This window comes from Chanodichthys erythropterus, chromosome 10, assembly GCF_024489055.1.
Source record: "Chanodichthys erythropterus isolate Z2021 chromosome 10, ASM2448905v1, whole genome shotgun sequence".
NCBI lineage: Eukaryota > Metazoa > Chordata > Actinopteri > Cypriniformes > Xenocyprididae > Chanodichthys > Chanodichthys erythropterus.
Genome location: NC_090230.1, coordinates 53,791,872 through 53,812,001, shown reverse-complemented (window position 1 = coordinate 53,812,001; position 20,130 = coordinate 53,791,872). Strand labels below are relative to the sequence as shown.

The 20,130-nt window shown below is 36.0% G+C and overlaps 1 protein-coding gene across 2 annotated transcripts; it reads right to left on the bottom strand.

The window, feature by feature from the left end:
- Positions 1–852: 852 nt before the first annotated feature.
- On the bottom strand, positions 853–15,604 carry rasgef1bb (RasGEF domain family, member 1Bb). Of its 2 annotated transcripts, none has more exons than XM_067398199.1 (14): positions 15,275–15,604; positions 10,704–10,881; positions 10,476–10,598; positions 7,641–7,778; positions 7,064–7,294; positions 6,862–6,936; positions 6,644–6,736; positions 6,240–6,342; positions 6,000–6,079; positions 4,293–4,388; positions 4,097–4,192; positions 2,347–2,470; positions 1,393–1,465; positions 853–1,266 (listed from the first exon to the last, which is right to left on the bottom strand). In XM_067398199.1, exons 2-14 carry the CDS (start codon positions 10,872–10,874, stop codon positions 1,245–1,247), a joined length of 1,425 nt encoding a protein of 474 aa, XP_067254300.1. In that variant the 5' UTR covers positions 10,875–10,881; positions 15,275–15,604; the 3' UTR covers positions 853–1,244. The 2 variants fall into 2 exon arrangements, with proteins under 2 accessions (XP_067254300.1, XP_067254301.1); XM_067398200.1 differs by lacking the exon at positions 15,275–15,604 and adding an exon at positions 14,333–14,836.
- Positions 15,605–20,130: the final 4,526 nt, after the last annotated feature.

Here is a 20,130-nt window from a genome sequence, read left to right as displayed (position 1 = left end):
TACCACGAGCATTGTAATTTTTGAAGCAGATGTCATAACAAATGTCAGTAGACTGGGAAGATTTTAAAACGAACGGTTCATTCATAAATCCGTAAGATCTTACCTTAACGCAGTGGAAATACAAACCGGAAGACAGAACACGAGGCGCAGCACTGAAAAGGGGCGGGGCTACACAATATCTTGTTATTAGATTTTATATATTTTTTTTTTATTAAATAATACATGTTTGATACATTTTATAAAATGCTTATGTAAATGTGGCAAAATTGAGTGACTTTATTTGGTAAATAAGTCCTATTTTTAATAACACACTTTATTTTACATTTGGTGTATTTTGTGTTGTTAACTAATTGAAAGAAGCTACATAAATGCCATAAATGAAAGCATCAATGATACCATAAATTCATGCTATCAGAAAACAATCCAATGTCATCACTGTTTTATTGTACTTGTAAATAAAATGTTTTGCTTTCTGTATCATACACCAGCATTAATCTTGATTTTCTTTCTTTCTTTTTTTTTTTTGTTAAAGAATACTAAAAGGCACTAACAGATTCTTATTGTATTTGTGTATTTAAATGGTTTGAACTTTAGAAGTTTATCATCTAAATTGTTGGTTACCACTGCAAATTGTAGCAGCAATACTAGTTTGGACACTAGGTGGCGTACGAGTACTTGTTTACTTGCTTTTCATCTCTACAGTAACAAATGAATAATGCCAAATGTATGCATGAACTAAAAATAAAGAAATTAGATGAAAAAAATTAAAAATAAATCAAAAATAATAATAATAAAAAAGAAAAGCTTTATGAATGAAAAGTGAAAATAGTGACCACCCGAGAATCAGCTTAATTCAGAGATCCTTTATAGGGAAACATGTACACTGATCACATGAAACTATAATACACACAAAAATATATTTTAATATTGTAACAAATATGTTCACAAACTATTAATACCACTTACCAAAAACAAACAAAAACAATGTAATAATAGAACAGGTCAGCCAGCGACATGCTCTTAATTCACCCAGGAGATTTATAGCATGTTTAGAACACATTTCATTAAGGTACTTGAGGTAAATGAGATGAATATGTTTCCTTTAGCATAATGTTACTGTTACAATGAGAATCCAGCCTCAATTTCAGCGATGAAACCACAGAAAAGTGTAATGATTATAAAAGTCCTTCAAAGTCTTCAGTGCCATCAGTCCTTGTGTTAGGACACAATCCCAAATTGACCGTTCACATTCTACTAAGGGACGACCTAGGGCAATGGAAAACAAAAACCAAATTAAATTGAGCCTTCACATACACTAGTGACAGGTCATTGTTGTTTAAAAATGACAGCTAAAAATGTCTGGAACAACAGTTTTCAGAAAAGACTTCAGACCTGAGCGAACGGCGAGTGTCCCTCTCCAGGTTGTTTTCAGGACCTTCACTCTCATACGAAGCTAGCTGGAGCTCTGTAACAACACAAATACATTTATTCCACAATTAATTCACCCAAATTTTTATTACAGAAATATGTGACATTGTAATATTTGCATACTGAATAGTGATTGGTCCTCTTGTATTTATTTGCAGTGGTGTGTGATTGGACTTTCCATTTTTCTTTTTGCAAAACACCTACAGCCAATTCATCATCTAGTTCTCTTAAAGGTGCAGTAAGCAATTTCCGAGAAACACTGCTCATACATAAAATCAATCCAAACAAACACACCACTCCCTTCATTGCTCCGCCCCAAAAGTGCACAAAGTGGATATCTCCATCATCGCTGAAGAGAAGCAAAATAATGCTTCGCGAAAAATAAAGTGAATTTGACAAACAAACAACAAGGAAGAACAAGAAAAATGAACATACAAGCAAGAGTTGGTTGTTAGTCACCAGCAGCACACCAGCTCCAAAAAACAAAACAATAGCACTCATGTTACTATAGCTAACATCACAATATCAGCATATCTTGGGTCTGTGAAACAGCAAAACCAATGTTACTCACGTATGGAAAAGAAACAACCTCAGCGACCATTTTCATTTTTCCTGCTTAGGTCTCTTAAGTGCTGGAAAGCTTTTCTAATATTAACGTGGGTCGTAAAGCTCTTGCCTGATCATAACTCTTCTTTTTCCAGTGACATTCCTCTGACCTTTTCTCTCAGCCATCTCTCTTTTTTCAAATCTCCCTCTTACTCGCTCTCTCTCTCTCGTCCCCCATCATGAGTGGATACGCCCCTTACTGCTGACTGGCTATAAGTGTATTATGCTGCTCGGTCCGATCCACTTTCAACAGCATTTCTCAGAAATTGCTTACTGCACCTTTAATGCAAGTAGGAAAGTGTGACTGCTCACCATCTTCATTGAATACTGGTGCGCTGATGAGATACTGCAGTGTTTTCCTGTCCCTCTCAAAAGGACAGATCACCTGCCTCCAGGACAGAAACTCACTCACTTGCTTGGCCAACTCCCAAAATTTCTGAAAAATTAGTAAAGAGAAAGTTTTATATTATATAATATTATATATTTATATTAAAAGCAACAAGGTAACAATATAGTGCAGTGTTTCCCATACATTGATTTATTTGTGGCCACAATGACTAGGGATGTAAGGAACCCCCTTAACCCACGATTTGATACGATTCACGATATTGGTTTCACAATACGATTTTCTAACGTTTTTTTTTTTTTTTTTTTAATTAGATTTAAATGAGAAAAGGTCTATCATTTTTCAGACAAAATGCAGCATTTTTCTTTGTGAAATTTAAATATTTTTATAACAAAACTGAAATTTTGAAACAAATCCTAAGTCAAATAAATGAATAATACAAATAAAAGAAATCTCTTCATATGAAGAGTTGAACGAGATGTTTATTTGCTCTATTACAGACTGAACTATCTGTAGCCATTTAAAATTAGAGGCAATTTAATCATGATCCCAACGAAGATGCTACATACATGCAAATGAGCAGTTTTTAAATTTAAATTAGATTGTATACTTTTTGACATTTGAAGAAAAAAAAAATTCAGACTTTAGCTTTGTGAAATAATGCTACATAAAACTTCATATCAGCAGACGGGCTGCATGAGAATGCAAATTCACTGTCTTGACAGCAGGTTGTGCTTATGGAACAGCGGCAATACAGCACTTCCTTGGTTACCGCTGTAAACAAAGCAGCGTTGTGTGCTCATAAATACTACTTTAAAATGCATTGTACGCAAGGAAGATGAAGAGAAAATACTAAACTTTTCTGAACTCAGTCAGATATACATTCATATAAACCGTCACCCTCAAATGTATCACAATTCATTTAGCATCTCAACCAACTTCAATCGTCACATATTTTAATCAATTTTCAACCATTTCCGAATGCATCGTTACATCCCTAACAGTGACCGCCACAAATAATTTCAGTGCTTCCCATTCATTAACTAGACTGTGGCGGCCCAAAAATATATTTAAACTTCTCATAATAACATAAAACGTGGTTTTGCGCCAGTGAACACTATCTCTGAATGTGCTCAGTTTAGCGTGCCTTTGTGAATGTAGCGGGCACCAGCTATGCATTATTTCCACATTTGCATAGTTGCGAGTAATGAGACGCGTTTGTAAACTTGTTTTCCGCTGAAATAAACGCTCGACCGTAGTTTGTCAAAATCAAAGCTCACGGGTTTATCACTTACATGTATAGAAATTAGAACAAAAATAATGATCAAAGTTTCATTTATTTTTCAGTGCATTTATTAGACAATATATGACTATTACCATGATAGGAATAATATTATAACATATTATTATTATTATTATGTAGTGTAATGTAGACTGAGACATTATATTACAATTAAAAAGACGGCTGAGTCCACATTAAAGTTCAGGTACAAGTCATTGCACTGACTTTTTCTTTGTTCAATTTGCACACTGAAAATGGGTTGGAGCTCTTAATTTTGAACTCTGAAAGCGCACAAAATTGATGAATTTAACTTTAAAATGTACTAAATTTTCATACAGGGTTGTTTTTTTCCTTCTCCCTCTCTCTCACACTAAATCCAGTTTCACAAAATCCTGTGGGAAACACTGTAGTATTAGCGTTACATGCCAACTTGCCTCAAAATTGATGTGGCCATTGGGTAATCTATTGACACAGCCTTCATTAAGGAAGTGGATATCCTTTATGAACAAGCTAAAGAAAGGAATAACAATCTGAAAGACAAGAAGGGTGAGTTTACATTAAATTCACATTTAATTCAAATGTAATAAAATTAGTTTTGTATGAAAATTAAAAAAAAAAAAAAAAAAATACCATTTCTTGGCTTGTGTGTGCTGTACTAGACCTCTGAGTTGCTCCACGCAGGGCAGTGCGGTAGCTGTAGAAGTTGCTAGATGGGTCCATTTGGTGCTAAGACAACAAATCAAACAGTAAAATCAACTATGTATATACACAAATCTGTACAGTTTAAAGTCCGAAACCACTTATGAAAAGGCTTCAATTTTTCTGATGGAAATTCAAATTACACAGGCATTGAGACAAACTTGCTTATTTGATTAGAGACCAAGAATGAGTGTAGTTTCTTAAAGGGTTAGTTCTCCTAAAAATGAAAATTCTGTCATTTATTACTTACCCTCATGCCGTTCCACACCCGTAAGACCTTCGTTAATCTTCGGAACACAAATTAAGATATTTTAGTTGAAATACGATGGCTCCGTGAGGCCTCCATAGGGAGCAATGACATTTCCTCTCTCAAGATCCATTAATGTACTAAAAACATATTTAAATCGGTTCATGCGAGTACAGTGGTTCAATATTAATATTATAAAGCGACGAGAATATTTTTGGTGTGCAAAAAAAAAAAAAAAAAAAAAAAAGACTTAGTGATAGCCGATTTCAAAACACTGTTTCAGGAAGATTCGGAGCATAAATTAACCAGTGTGTCAAATCATGATTCAGATCGCAAGTCAAACTGCCAACGGCTGAAATCACGTGACTTTGGCGCTCCGAACAGTAGATTCAACACACCGATTCATTTGTGCTCCGAATCTTCCTGAAGCAGTGTTTTGAAATCATTAAATAAGTTATTTTGTTTTGTTTTTTGGCACTCCAAAAACGCTTTATAATTTTAATATTGAACCACTGTACTCACATGAACTGATTTAAATATGTTTTTAGTACCTCTATGGATCTTGAGAGAGGAAGTCTCATTGCTCCCTATAGAGGCCTCACTGAGCCATCGGATTTCAACTAAAATATCTTAATTTGTGTTCCGAAGATTAACAAAGGTCTTACGGGTGTGGAACGACATGAGGGTAAGTAATAAATGACAGAATTTACATTTTTGGGTTAACTAACCCTTTAAAGGTTGTTTTTGAGGTCTACTATAATAGGATTTCATGTTTGAATGTTCAAAAAAAAAACAAAAAAACAAAAAAACATGATTTTTCATATATGTTGCAGAACTTCTATTCCTTGTCTGTCAGTAATGCTCTGTTTAGTCTCCATAAAGCCCCTCCATCTGAAAAGCTCACTGTGCTCTGATTGGTCAGCTGGACCAGTGTGTTTTGATTGATCAACGGCTTTGTGTGTGTTTGGGAAACTTCACGCCCCTTACCACAACTGAGTTTCAACACATTACCAACTCAACCAGGCTTTGCTTTTTTTTTGCATATGCCTTGGGCGGGATTTATTGTGATGTTTGTTCCCAGAAGAAAACTCAAGACTACAATGGAGGCGTATCAGGGAGTTCAGAAACTGCTTACTAGTATAGAGAATAACTCCCTTTGGAGGGACTTTGTGCTTTATAACTTTGCAGATTTTTTCCATGGTCAAACAACATTACACACTAAAAAAGTTGAACATGTAAAAAAAGCATAACGGGTCCATCTTATCTTTTTATCTTAATGTTTCTTTGTTCTAAAAACATCTCAGAATGTATTTCTAGGTTAAATTAGATGGTCTCAGACTGTTGGGACTCCACTGCGTATCTTTCTCTATTCCTCAAAGCAGCTTCCTTACCACCAGGATGTCAAACTTGTCCGTGTTGACTTTATTCCAGGTTTTCTTCAGTCTGGATACAGGGTTCATGTTCATCCCAGCTACATGGTAAAACATTTTTAAACATGTTAAGTCACTTCTATGCAAAATCAAACTGTGGTTATAAAATGGTAAAAAGAAAGAAAGAAAAGAAATTGTATTCCAAACATTACATTTTAAAATTAATAATGAATAACAATATAATTCAATATATGTACTCACTAATAATGGCCATTAATGAGTTGAAGTTGCCGATGTTGAAGCATTCCTGTGCCACATCTATGAAGAACTCCAGCACTCTTGCCCGGTGTTTCTTCTTCACCGGCTGAAGACGAACCAGCAGAGGGCAGCATAATGTCAAAGATTGCCAACCATACAATCAACAACATATAGCAATTGTTCTGAGCTGGTTTTGCATGAGAATGCAGATTTTACATTGAAAATAAAGTAGCAATCCAACACAACTGGATCATTCAAAAGTAACAAAATGAACTGCACAGGCTCAAGATATGCAGAATTATTAATGTGACAGTAGTTGCACAACCTTTGACGTCAACAAAAGATAAGATATTCGCCTGCTAGCACTGCTTGGCTTTATTCCCAAAATAGATGAAAAGTGTGCTCACCATGCAAATTTCGGTGGCTATCAGGTAGCTCAGTCTGTTGAACCATTCAACATAGGCCTCCAGGTTACTTGCTTTTCTTTTGCTGAAGAAACTCTGAAGAACAAAAGTTTAATTGTCATTGAAAGTAATTAACCGTCTTCCTTATCTGTGACCATTCTGTTTCCATCTATTTACTGTGTTTTACGCAATCTTCAACTACAGATGTGTGATCAGCTTACCTTATGGTTGTCTGAGGGTCTTTTCTGTGCAAACGCTCGAACGAATTCTTCAGGGCCAATAAAGCTGAGTCTCTCCTACATGTGGAAAACATGAGAGCAGCTTGAAGACTGAATCCATAAAGTACAGAAACAGATATTACATGTGGATATCATAAAACATCAATACTGACAGCCAATCAGATTGCAGCTTGCCGTCACTCACCATCTCGATGTGTGTCAGCTGTTGGGCGAAAATGAAAGGGTCATCGCATAGGTTCAAAACGCACTCGTCTCTGCGTACTAACTGCGGTTTGGACTTCAGGGCGACCGGTCGGTCCATGGCGGTGGCAGCGGCAGCGGCGCTGGATGTCGCCAGCGACTCTTCGTACTGTCCGAGGGTGGTCAGTTTGCGTAAGAGGCGCTGAATGAGTCTCTGCATGGCCCTCCGTGAGAGCTAGTCAAAAACAACAGAACCATTTCCAATGTCAGCATTATAATATCCATTCATGTCTGTAGCCAAAAATAACATTTGGTAACTGTAAGCTGTGTTTTTGATATCCCAGCTTGTGCGAAAAGGAAATACGTTAGAGGTTTTGGAGCCAAACTACGTACATGCAAATCCAATATGATGCACAAACGCATTTGCATTTGGCTCCAAACCCATGTCATGTTGTCCAATATATTGATATATTCACACAAAAGCCATGTAGAATTTAGTCATACTTCATTATTCAGTTCACAGACAAACAATAACATGATGCAATCATGATGTTCATCAAGGTGATGTCATCTCGACTGACCTCATCTCCGAAGGCAAGCCGGTGGGTCATCTCTTTGAGGCTGCGCATCATACGCTCATCCCTGAAGTCGTACGGAAAGGTCTCCGTCCATTCTGTGAGCAGCTGCACGATTTTCGGTGCTATTTCCCGTATTCTTTTCTGTTGAGTAAAGCAGGACAATTAGCACTGAATCATCTACAGTTTGCTGGTAATAGCTATAAATACTCAACAATAATGATCGATCGCTGTTTATTTTAGTAAACTGCACATGTACAGGTGTGTGTGTCACAGTAGGGCTGGGTGGCATGACGGCATATAGCGTACAACAGTAGAAATGGGTTAATCAGTAGAGATTCTGCTTAGCATTTATACTATACTATCCATGGAGTAATTAGATTTGTGTATGTATATGTAATATATAAATGTATGTATAAAAACTGCATGAGGACTACATGAGGAGAGCTTTTTTTCTTAATGCAACGATTCAATTTGAAGACTGATATGCATCAATCTTGAAATATGACTTTTGTAAATCATTTGAACTGGTTAATAATCATGTTTTTAAATGCACAAAAAAAACCTTGAATATATCACGATTCTTTAAAAATATATATAGTGCGTCAAGATGGGGGAGTCGTGAAGTAAGTGAAATAATGAATAAACACTATGGGATCATAATGGGAAAATTTTATAGTGAATTGAAAACCAGAGAACTTTTTTTATTACCAGTGAGATACTATTATAGTTTTTATTAAAGGTGACCTAGAATCAAAAAATTAATTTATATTGGCATAGTTGAATAACAAGAGTTCAGTACATGGAAAAGACATACATTGAGTTTCAAACTCCATTGTTACCTCCTTCTTATATAAATCTCATTTGTTTAAAAGACTTCCGGAAAACACGCGGATCTCAACATAACACAGACTGTTACGTAACAGTCGGGATCATTAATATGTATGACCCCAATATTTGCATATATGCCAGCCCATGTTCAAGGCATTAGACAAGGAAAGGCAGTATTAACGTCTGGATCTGTGCACAGACAAGGTAAGCCAGCAAGAACAACAACAGTGAAAAATGGCAGATGGAGCGATAATAACTGACATGATCCATGATATTTTTAGTGATATTTGTAAACTGTCTTTCTAAATGTTTCGTTAGCATGTTGCTAATGTACTGTTAAATGTGATTAAAGTTACCATCGTTTCTTACTGTATTCACGGAGACAAGAGAGCCGTCGCCATTTTCATTTTTAAACATGTGCAGGTCTGTATAATGCATAAACAACTTAATTCTTTATAAATCTCTCAAACAGTGTAGCATTAGCCGTTAGCCACAGAGCATAGCCTCAAACTCATACAGAATCAAACGTAAACATCAAAATAAATACTTTACTCACATAATTCGAAGCATGCATACAGCATGCATGACGAACATCTTGTAAAAATCCATTTGAGGGTTATATTAGCTGTGTGAACTTTGTAAATGCACTGTAATATAGTCGAGAGCTCGTGTGGCAGGGAGCACGCGATTTAAAGGGGCGGCGCTGCCAAAATCAGTGTATAGTTAATGATGCACCAAAATAGGCAGTTAAAAAAATTAATTTAAAAAAAAACTATGGGGTATTTTGAGCTGAAACATCAGACACATTCAGGAGAAACCTTAGACTTATATTACATCTTGTGAAAAAGCATTCTTGGGCACCTTTAATATTTTAAATTTTCTGTTTTCATTTTCATTTTAGATAAAGTTTTAGTAATTTTGTTGTGTGTTTTTGTGATTTTTATAAGTTCTATTAGTAGAGCTGCTTGATTCTGGATAAGTTTTTTGTTTAAAAGAGATTCTGAATACACAACTACACAAAAATAATCTAATTTAAGAGAGGGTTCTGACAAAATGTTAATTGCTGGAGTATATTTAAAAATACTTAATTTATTTATTTTTTTAAATCAGCTTTGAATGAATAAATGATTGAGGTAACCGTGATGTAAATCGATACAAACTTTATTTGAAGCGTCAAGTTACAAAAGGTGATTTTGATTACTATCATTGACATCAGTGTTTATATCCAATTATAAACTTTTATCACAGTACTTCTGTGATCATTTTAATTATTGTAAAAGTCTTTTCAACCACGCAGTATCATTATTTCTGTTTGTGTAGGTGTTTCATACCTATATATGACAACTGCTCTTTTTGGATCAGCAGCAGCACCAACACATTTGAATGTTTGCCGTGATCATACTTGTCAAAGGGTTAATAATAGACATAGACAAATGGTTTTAATTTAGGAATAAGATTATGTGGGTGTTTGAATTGAGATCGAGATCTTTTAATTATCAATCGAGCAGCTCTACTACAGTTTTTAATTCATGTTTGTTTTAGTCATTTTAGTAGATCAAGTTAAACTAAATGAAAATGAGAAATGTTGCCTTAGCAACAAGCTAAAAAAGTTAATATTTCATTTCAGTTAACTTTTTTTTTAAGCAACAAAAACAATTTGGCATATTAATATAGAACTGATTCATGAGTTGTCACAAAAATGGATGAAACGTGGCAACAATAATTATTATTATTATGTAAGACTCTTTTGAATCTTTTAAGTGTTACATAATGTGAAGATGTTTTTGCACTGATGCCAGACTTATTCATTCATTTGGTTTTCGTCCATCAAGTACCTTTCACTTGTGAAGTTTGTTTAATTCACTGGATTATCCAAAAACAGACATTACCACATGGTTATGCAATACACCCCTATTTCCAGCAAGGATAACAACATTGTGATGTAAAAACACTCATGTGGTGATATAACATCTTGGTCATACTTCCCACTCATAAGATTACAGCACGTACCTTATCAGTCTGTGGGTCGCCAACCCTGTGATGGTCCACACAAAGGTAACAAACACGAGACATGAGCTCAAACGGATGCAGGAAGAGACGGGAGCTTAGTAGGAAGGTAAAAATGTATGACCTCTGAAACACAAGAAAATATCAAGTGTCAATCAAACTTGACATTTACGGTGCAAGGAGAGATTATAATAATTATCATAGGAAAGTATAAAGGCTGTTTATGCTTACGTCAGGGTAATAGTCCACAGTAGGGACTAAAAGCTGTATCAGGGCTTCAAGAGACCCAGCCACAAGCTTATTATCACGATAGTGCAAACCCCCATAGTTCTCTTCCACAGGTTGCCGGTGACTGTAAGTACTAGGGTTGAATTTGCTTGAATATGGAGTTGTCTGTGGCATGTTGGACCTGTGGATGAAAACATTAGTCAGTCAGTAAGAAAGTTGCAATGCAGGCAGCATCTCTCTGAAAGGTGTGAAATGAACACCCACCACCAGATGAATGCGGGTACATGCAAGCAGTTTATCTACTAGCTAATTTCCACCAACACAACAGCAAACATTTTTATGTGCCTTTTTTTTTTATTAAACATTTCACTCTGCTTTAAACAAATAATTAAACTAAAAACGTAAAGCCATGACATTACAGGTAGACTCATAAAAAAAACTTTTGGAACTTTTCGGAATTTCTTTTTGCTTTTCCAACCTATTTTACCTGATACTTAAGAAATTTAATCGGTAACACTTTACAATACGGTTCATTTGTTAAACATTAGTTAATGGATTAACTAACATGAACTAACAATGAGCAATACATTTGTTACTGTATTTACTAATCTTCGTTAGTGTTAGTTAATGAGAATACAGTTGTTCATTGTTTGTTCATGTTAGTTCACAGTGCATTAACTAATGTTAACAAGCTTTTAATAATGTATTAGTAAATGTTGAAATTAACATTAACAAAGATTAATAAATGCTGTATAAGTGCAGTTCATTATTAGTTCATGTTAACTAATGTAGTTAACTAATGAACCTTATTGTAAAGTGTTACCATTTCATCTTCTATATTAGCGACTCGTCATGCATGTCATTCAGCTAGATAACGTTACCGTGGTGACTTATTTAACTACGTCACAGAAAACCATGTTTAAGTTCAGTTGTTGGTTGTTAAGGCATAAACATCTGCAAGCTTGTTTCCACCATGGAATAAAAACATTTTTTTTTTTTTAAATTCAGACTTTTTCTCAGAATTGTGAGAATTGGTCATGATTATGAGATACAAACTCCAAATTTTCAACATTCTCTTTGTTATTCAATCCAAATCGTACGTATAAAAGACTGCAAAAATATTAAGTGATGTCTCGCACTCATTGAAGCAAAGCGCGAGACATCACTTCCGTCATCAGAACGTGTTTTCTGACCTCACCAACTGGATGTGGAGGGCAGTTGGACATAGTGGTGTTTTTAGAGGTAAAAAGTGATATAAATACTGTTTGGTTTCTCACACAAACCGATCATTTAGGACATCAATGTGTCGTCTCGAGCCGCAGGGTTTAATTTGGATTTGTCTGTGCATGTTTTTTTACTCTTATAGACGAAGTTCCCATTGACATGCATTATAAGACTGACAGACGGCAATGTCTGGAATTAAAAATCATCATGTGTGTTCTACTGAAGAAACAAAGTCACCTATATCTTGGATGCCCTTGGGGTAAGCAGATAAACATAAAATTTTCATTTTTGGGTGAACTATCCCTTTAAAAACAGAAAAAAAGGGTATTACGTGTTGTCAAAACATACCTGATGAGTGCGTCAACACAAAGGCCAATCAGAGGTGTTAATGAATCCGCTCAACAGCTCTCAAAGCATCATATTTTTTAAAATTTCAGTACCGACTTGGTATCACGGTCTGTACTTTTGACAACACTAGTCTCCCTATTGACATTGAACTTATGAGCTTGATTCCTTATTGCGAGTTCATATCTCACAATTATGACTTTTCTTTCCCCGGGCAATTCTAGTTACAAACTCAGAATTGCAGGATATAAACTCAGAATTGAGAGTAGAAAAAGTCAGAATTGTGAGATAAAGAGTTGCAATTACCTTTTTTAATTTTTTATTATTAATTATTTTGTGGCGGAAGTAAGCTTCCATATAAACATGTGCTTGGTCAACAAAGGTTAAGGCACCCAAAACACTACAAGATAATAGGGCCGATTTTGGGCCCAATTCTCCCCTTCCGACTGATTGTCTTGATGGTTCTACAGATTATCATATCAGATTTTCCGGTGGTCTGAGACGTGTTAAGAGTGATTTAACCATCGGGGCCGCACCGATCTCAAATCGTAAATATCCAACGTGTTGAATATTTACAATCAGAAAGCTCAGAGAACAAACATGCACGCTCTCTGTAGATTGTCACATGGAACAAAACGATACCCAATCAGAAAGCGAGCTGACGGAAGCATAACATGGCTTCATCCAAACCTCCTCCTTTTCCCCCCGTGAAAGTTTCTGTAAAATGCAGTCCAAACAATATTATCAGTTTCTTTTTGCCCGTCGTCTGCCATGTTTGTTTACTCTAGTCCAAAGTCACATTTAATCGTGAGAGATTTTGCGAGATCTCCCATGTTCACAGTCGGGAATCTGGTTGTTTGTGAATGGAATCTGTTAGTGTGTGGTGTGCTGTCTAGGTCACATTGCGGCACTCCACAAACTATAGGAACAAAACTGTTAAACTGTTAAAACTGTTAAACCTGTTTTTAACTGTCATGTTTGTGGTCTCTCACATTTTGGTAAGATTTTAAAAATCTTTTAGCGTGGACCAGCCCTAAACAGTTAGTTCACCCAAAAATGAAAATTCTGTCATTAAGTACTCACCCTCATGTCGTTCCACACCCATAAGACTTTTGTTCATCTTCAGAAAACAAATGAAGATCTTTTTAATGAAATCTGAGAGCTTTCTGTCCCTCCATTGAAAGCATACACAACTACCACTTTCAAGCCCCAGAAAGGTAGTAAATGCATCATAAAAGTAATCCATGTTACAAAGATGAACAAAAGTCTTATGGGTGTGGAACGACATGAGGGCGAGTAATTATTGACAGAATTTTTTTTATTTTTTGGTTAACTAACTGGCCCACGCTAAAAGATTTTAGTGTGATCTTATCAGATTTTCAAGTGTCAAAAATGTCACTAAAAGTTATAAAAGTGAAATGCAAAAGGTACAATGTAAAAATAAAAAAAATGCCCCTCTATGGCATTCAATGTATGCATCACAAGACTCACAAAAACCTACAAAATAATCCAACATAAAGACCGGCAATTATTATATATTCTTAAACGGTTTATTTAGTTATGATATCTTGAACTTTATTTAAAATCAGGAATAGTTATGCAAAAGTTAATTTCTGATCTTTCAAGTTATTTTATATATTTGAATTGGGAGAAAACAAGCAAACTAACTAGCAAAAAGCCATTTACTAGCCACTGTGGATGGTGGTCTCTTTCCCATCCTGCTCTGCAGTCTCTAAAGCTCCTGTGTACTAGGTGTACTCTTAACTCTAAACACTGTTATTGGATTAAGGAAGAGTCCTGTGGTCAAGCAGGTTTAATGGCAGGAGTCTTTTCTTGAACCACTGATCTCCTTCATTGACTTCAACGTTTACAACGCATCCTATATGACAGACCGACTCTGTTCTTTTCTACTAGATTAGAAAACAAAAAACAGAGGGAAGAATTGCTTGTTTATAAGATTAAAAGTAAAATGATCTGACATGCTTGTGATTAAAAGAAAACGTTCTAAATCCTAAAAATATCTAATTTGACTGATATTTCTATGACAACAGTGACTCACTGACCAGCCACGTAACGTGCGAATCTTCCCTGATGAACGAGTCTCGTGCTTTTCCTTGTTGCTTATTCATCGATCATTAAAGGGATAGTTCACCCAAAAATTACATCTGTCATCATTTACTCATCCTCGTGCTGTTCGAAACCAGTATGACTTTTGTGTCATATGTGGACGAGTAACAGATGACAGGCAGAATGACAGTCTCAGACACCATTCACTTTTATTGTATGGAAAAAGATTAAATGAAAGTGAACGCTGACTGAGGTTTTCAGAACCTAACATTCCGAACAAAATCTTTTTTTGTTCAAAGAAAATCATACATGTTTGGAACAACATGAGGACGAAGAAGAAGTGTTGACTGAAATTATATTTTTGAATGAAATATTCCTTTAAATGTGATACTTCCCAAGAGAAGCGTAGTAAACAGCGTCATAAGCTTCTCTGAAACACATCCAGTAACAGAACTGAAGAAACGGAACATCAGAAATACATTAAATACAAGTAGTTCATCAAAACAGGAGGAAGGAGATGGTAAACAGACGGTGCAGTCGGTGTAATTACACGAATCTGCCCTTCACTAACTGACTGACTCATCAGACCAGACTGAAAATCACAGATGGACTGTGTGCAATCACTCTTACACATGTATGAGCAACACAAGCAAAACGAAAACAAGTTCAAACAGACCAATAAGTAGAAGAAGAAAAAAAAAAACTTCTGACAACTGAAAAAAGTGTTATTAGGGAACAGTTGAATTAAATATGAACAAACATGCAGCAAACTAAATGTATTTTAAGAGGTTAATCGTTTTTAGATACGGGTGTTGTTTGGTTGCACATTTCACATTCAATAAGTTAGAAAACAATAGTTATTAAGCAAAAAGGCAGCCTGGCACAGTCATTTTAGAAGTTTTTGAAAGGTAGTGATTTGCAGAAGGCTGTAAACTCACCACAGAATTAAAACAGTAAATGTAAAAGAATGATGACGGTAGGGATATCCAAGGAAGTCCAACAAAAAGCCTCCAAAAGCGTGCACACCCCAGATCAAGTTGCTTTCTTACAATGAAAGGTCGCAGATTAAGGTCTTCTTATCTTTCTTTTGCGTGCGATACAAACAATCAATTCATTGTTAACGTTACACAAACGGATGCTTCGTGATGATCGATGGTCTCCATTGTTTTACTAATAATCCAGATCGCGAACATGAGAAACTAATATCGAATTCCTGTAACACCGAAAGCATTAAGAAGGAAAACCGGAAAATGCGGTGTCGCCCACAGGGAAAGACGAGCCAATCAGATGCAGGAAGCAACAAATTGAAATTTTCGAGAGATCTTATTGGCCAGGACGATGTCCATCAACTTCCTAGACGCGCACAAACCACTGACAAATAAAAACAGTTGGTTGTTTTGAAGGTTCAAGTTTGCAAATGCTGCCTGAACATACCCTTCACTTGGTTTTATTTTCAAAAATGCAAGATAGTTCATTTGGGCTTTGTGAATCGTTATAAACTATGTACAGGGTGCAATAATATATCGTTTAGAGCATAAACTTAGACAAGTGATATTCAAAATTATGGGTGAAGCAATTTCTCTGCTTCTAGTGTCATCAAATGAGGACGTACAAATACACGCAGTATTCATGAAACAAGATGTAAACAGTACCTGGAAAGCCTACTGCATGTACTGAGATTTTGAAGTGTGCATTCTAATGAAGTTCAAAAACTAAAAAAAGGTAAGTGTTAGCTACCAAGAAAGAGTAAATTGTTTGGCAGCATGGTGGATGTACTATGCCTGAGAATGTATTTATAATATCTTAAATTATATAATATTAATTCCTTATTTGATATGTGTATTTTGAAATTATGAGAATAGAGTGCTGCGGGGAAGAAGCATTTTTGTAGGCAAAAGTTAGCATGAAAAATAAGCTTTGTGACCAACAAAAGTTTATGATTCTTGCGCGTTTTGTTCATCATGATAATCTTCACAAATTAACTGTTGAAGCCTAAATACAATTGCTAGTAAAAAGCTAAATGTAGGCTATAAACGAATTACACCACATATAAACGAATTACACCACAGTCTCATGACTTTAATGTCACCATCACTAAGCTCCACCTCTTTCAGTCTTTCTCTAAAACACATTTTCTATGAAAGTATAAGTTGGAATAGCAAGAGCATGAGTAAACACAGTGAGGCTATGAAAGCAGACTAATGAGTAGATGGGTTTTTCTTGATGTTTAAAGGTGCCCTAGAATCAAAAATTGAATTTACGTTGGCATAGTTGAATAACAAGAGTTCAGTACATGGAAATGACATACAGTGAGTCTCAAACTCCATTGTTTCCTCCTTGTGTAAATCTCATTTGTTTAAAAGACCTCAGAAGAACAGGCGAATCTCAACATAACACCGACTGTTACGTAACATTCGGGATCATTAATATGTACGCCCCCAATATTTGCATATGCCAGCTCATGTTCAAGACATTAGACAAGGGCAGCCAGTATTAACGTCTGGATCTGTGCACAGCTGAATCATCAGACTAGGTAAGCAAGCAAGAACAACAGCGAAAAATGGCAGATGGAGCGATAATAACTGACATGATCCATGATTACCTGATAATTGTCTTTCTAAATGTTTCGTTAGCATGTTGCTAATGTACTGTTAAATGTGGTTAAAGTTACCATTGTTTCTTACTGTATTCACGGAGACAAGACTGTCGTTATTTTCATTTTTAAACACTTGCAGTCTGTATAATGCACAAACACATCTTCATTCTTTAAGAATCTCTCCAACAGTGTTTATAGTCGAGAGCTCGGGGGGAGCAGGGAGTGCGCGATTTAAAGGGGCCGCAGCCTGAATCGGTGCATAGTTAATGATGCCCCAAAATAGGCAGTTAAAAAAATTAATTAAAAAAAATCTTTGGGGTATTTTGAGCTGAAACTTCAGACACATTCAGGGGACACCATAGACTTATATTACATCTTGTAAAAACTGTTTCTAGGGCACCTTTAATGTCCTCAACAGCTTATGTGGTCCATTTTAGCCACTTGTTATCTTGTTAGCAACCACCTTTTCCCACAGACCTTATTTCAGGCATTTCACCTAAAAAAAGAATTGACTTCAGGACAAGGGAAGCGGCAGTGCTAAAATGCTAAACACTCTATTTGAATGCAGCTATTGGTTTCAAACAGGTTTCCTCTCCTGTTCTGCCACTGGTCAGTCAAAAGATAGTTCCACCCTAAAATTTACATTATTGGTTAGACAAATGTTGCTGTGTGCAGTATTCCCATGGTAAACACTGCCATCCCACTCTTTCCAGAACAGCATATTTTTTATTTCTGTGGGTGTGGTCGACTAAGTGGGAGTTTTGTGTTATATAAACCTTGAATTACATCAATGCAGAGGTAGGCAAGTCTCATTTTATAAGTAGGTGGATTTCATTTCGAGCCCATACCTCTCCAGCTCCACTCAACAAAGTGTCTGTAAGAATAATTCACCCCTGCGAGGCCTTACTGAATGATGTACTTCGCCCACACCGTTAAGAGGCACCTAATGGTGAGAGTTTGACTTGAGCTCAGTAATAGTGCTTCAAGCTGAAGCCTGTGTTAGATTCCACCCACGGCGCTGAAGCCCTGAAACCTTCTGGCCCCTGCAGGGCTTCAGCTACAGAAGGACGGTGTTATCACATATGGTAAACACACAGCTTCAGCTTACACCCACAAAGACTCAACCAACAGAGCAGAACCCTTTGGGAACTCCAGTCTTTTATATCTCCAAGCTAGCTGTGATGATGTTGTTCTTTATCGACTGGGATTACATAACCGGATCCACGTCAGCACACACAATTCACAAGAAAGTTTCCTTCGCTATTTTTTCTGCAAAAAAAATGATGTGACCTTTTAACGGCATATTAAGTTTCCTGTTAAATAGGCATTTTTGCTGCACTCTCTTTGGCGATATTCTTTAGCTTACTATAACTTTCACAGCAATACAGTCCAAGCATCTGTATGAGCAATTTATAGAGTTAAATAAAATATAAATAAATAATGCTTAGGAATATGTTGCCATCTGCTTGTACTACTATACCAAAACACAATCAGAACATGAAAAAATGCTAAACATTCACTTGGGGAAATTCCATCTGACAATGGAAATGAAACCTGCAAGCCATTAAGGATGAGTGCAATAACATCTGTTGGGTCGACAATGGATACGCTTGAATAATGGGGGTGGGAGTGTGACTCACTGCTTTCCAGTAAGAAAGTGATTCAGCCCCCTGGTTCACTGACCTTCAAACACGGTGCCCACTGTGTGCGACAGAATAGTTCAGTAGCTCTCTCAGCGGTCCCCATGTGCATGATGACGTTATCACCGCAAGTGTTAATGACCCTCATCTCACATGCACGCGCTCGTGAAGGTGAACTTTGAACTATTCATGTCTGTGCTGGCCACTGAATAGTTTTCCAATGAACTCAATTCTAAAATGCCCCTCCCCCATTTTCAGTAGGAGTTTCCTGTAAATGTACATATGTGTGAATTATCGAGAAAAATAATAAATAATGCATCATTATTGGCTACTGTAGACAAGATTTGAGGCCTGTGGTAATTTTAATGATGACTAATCACAATGTGTGTGATCAGTCCAAACCTTTTATTCACAACAAGTGCCACTCTGTTGATAAAACTGAACTGATCCATTTTATATCTGCTTTGTCTACTAACTGATAATTGTTTATGATTTTAACATTTCTAGCCATCCCTTCTACTCTGTAGCTAAATTCCTGATTTATTTACATTCCCAAAACTAATGGCTTATAAAGAACACATATTTTAATAGCACCAATTCCTGTAAAACACTTAAAACCCGAAATTATAAAATGGACATTTCCGGTCCTCGATTCTGATTGGTTGAGCCACATTTGAATCCATTGTAAATTACTCTACAAACATACACCTGTGACCTCATTACATAAATATTAAAATTAATGTTTTTATGGACTAATCGTTTTATAAAAGCAATAAGCCCTGTGAAGCCATGGTTTACAGTGAATTTAGATATTGTGCCTAACAACAGCCCTTAATTTTTGTAAACCACGGCTTCACCAACGCTATCTCACAACCAATTCGTATGTATGTTACGAGGTGGCAAATTCGTACAACCTCAAATTCAAACGATTTGTCGAAACCCCAGTGACAGGTAGGTTTAGGCCGGGGTTAGGGGTAGGTCATTCGTACGAATTTGGCAACTCGTAAAATACCTACGATTTAGCAAAAAAAAGTGAGGTCATACGAATTTGCACAAATTAGCCACCTCTATGTATGAGATTGGGTTGGCTTCACAAGGCAGTAAAATAACAATTTTTTCCATGAAACATAAAAGGAGATGTTTTGAAGAATGTTCATGCAGCTCTTTTTCATAATTAGTGACCGGGTACTGTCAAGGTAAACAAAAAACATAAAAGTTGTATTTTGAAACCATGCAATAACTTTGTGTGATGAACAGACTGAAGTCATTATTGACTGAAAATATATTTATTTCTAATCTCATTTGCATGTTGTGCCAGGTTGGACGATTACACCAATCCCTAATATCTCCATTGTGTTTCATTGAAACAAGAATGTTGTTTATTTGAAATAAAATGAGTGAGTGTAATTAATGACAGATTTTTTATCTTTTCGTGGTCTTTTTTTTTAATCCTGCTGATGAAAATAGTGTAAAAAATTATAAAGTATAGGCTAATTTATAAATATTTTATAATTAGTTTTAATGTATTAAATGTTAAGATATTAATAGATTAAAATGA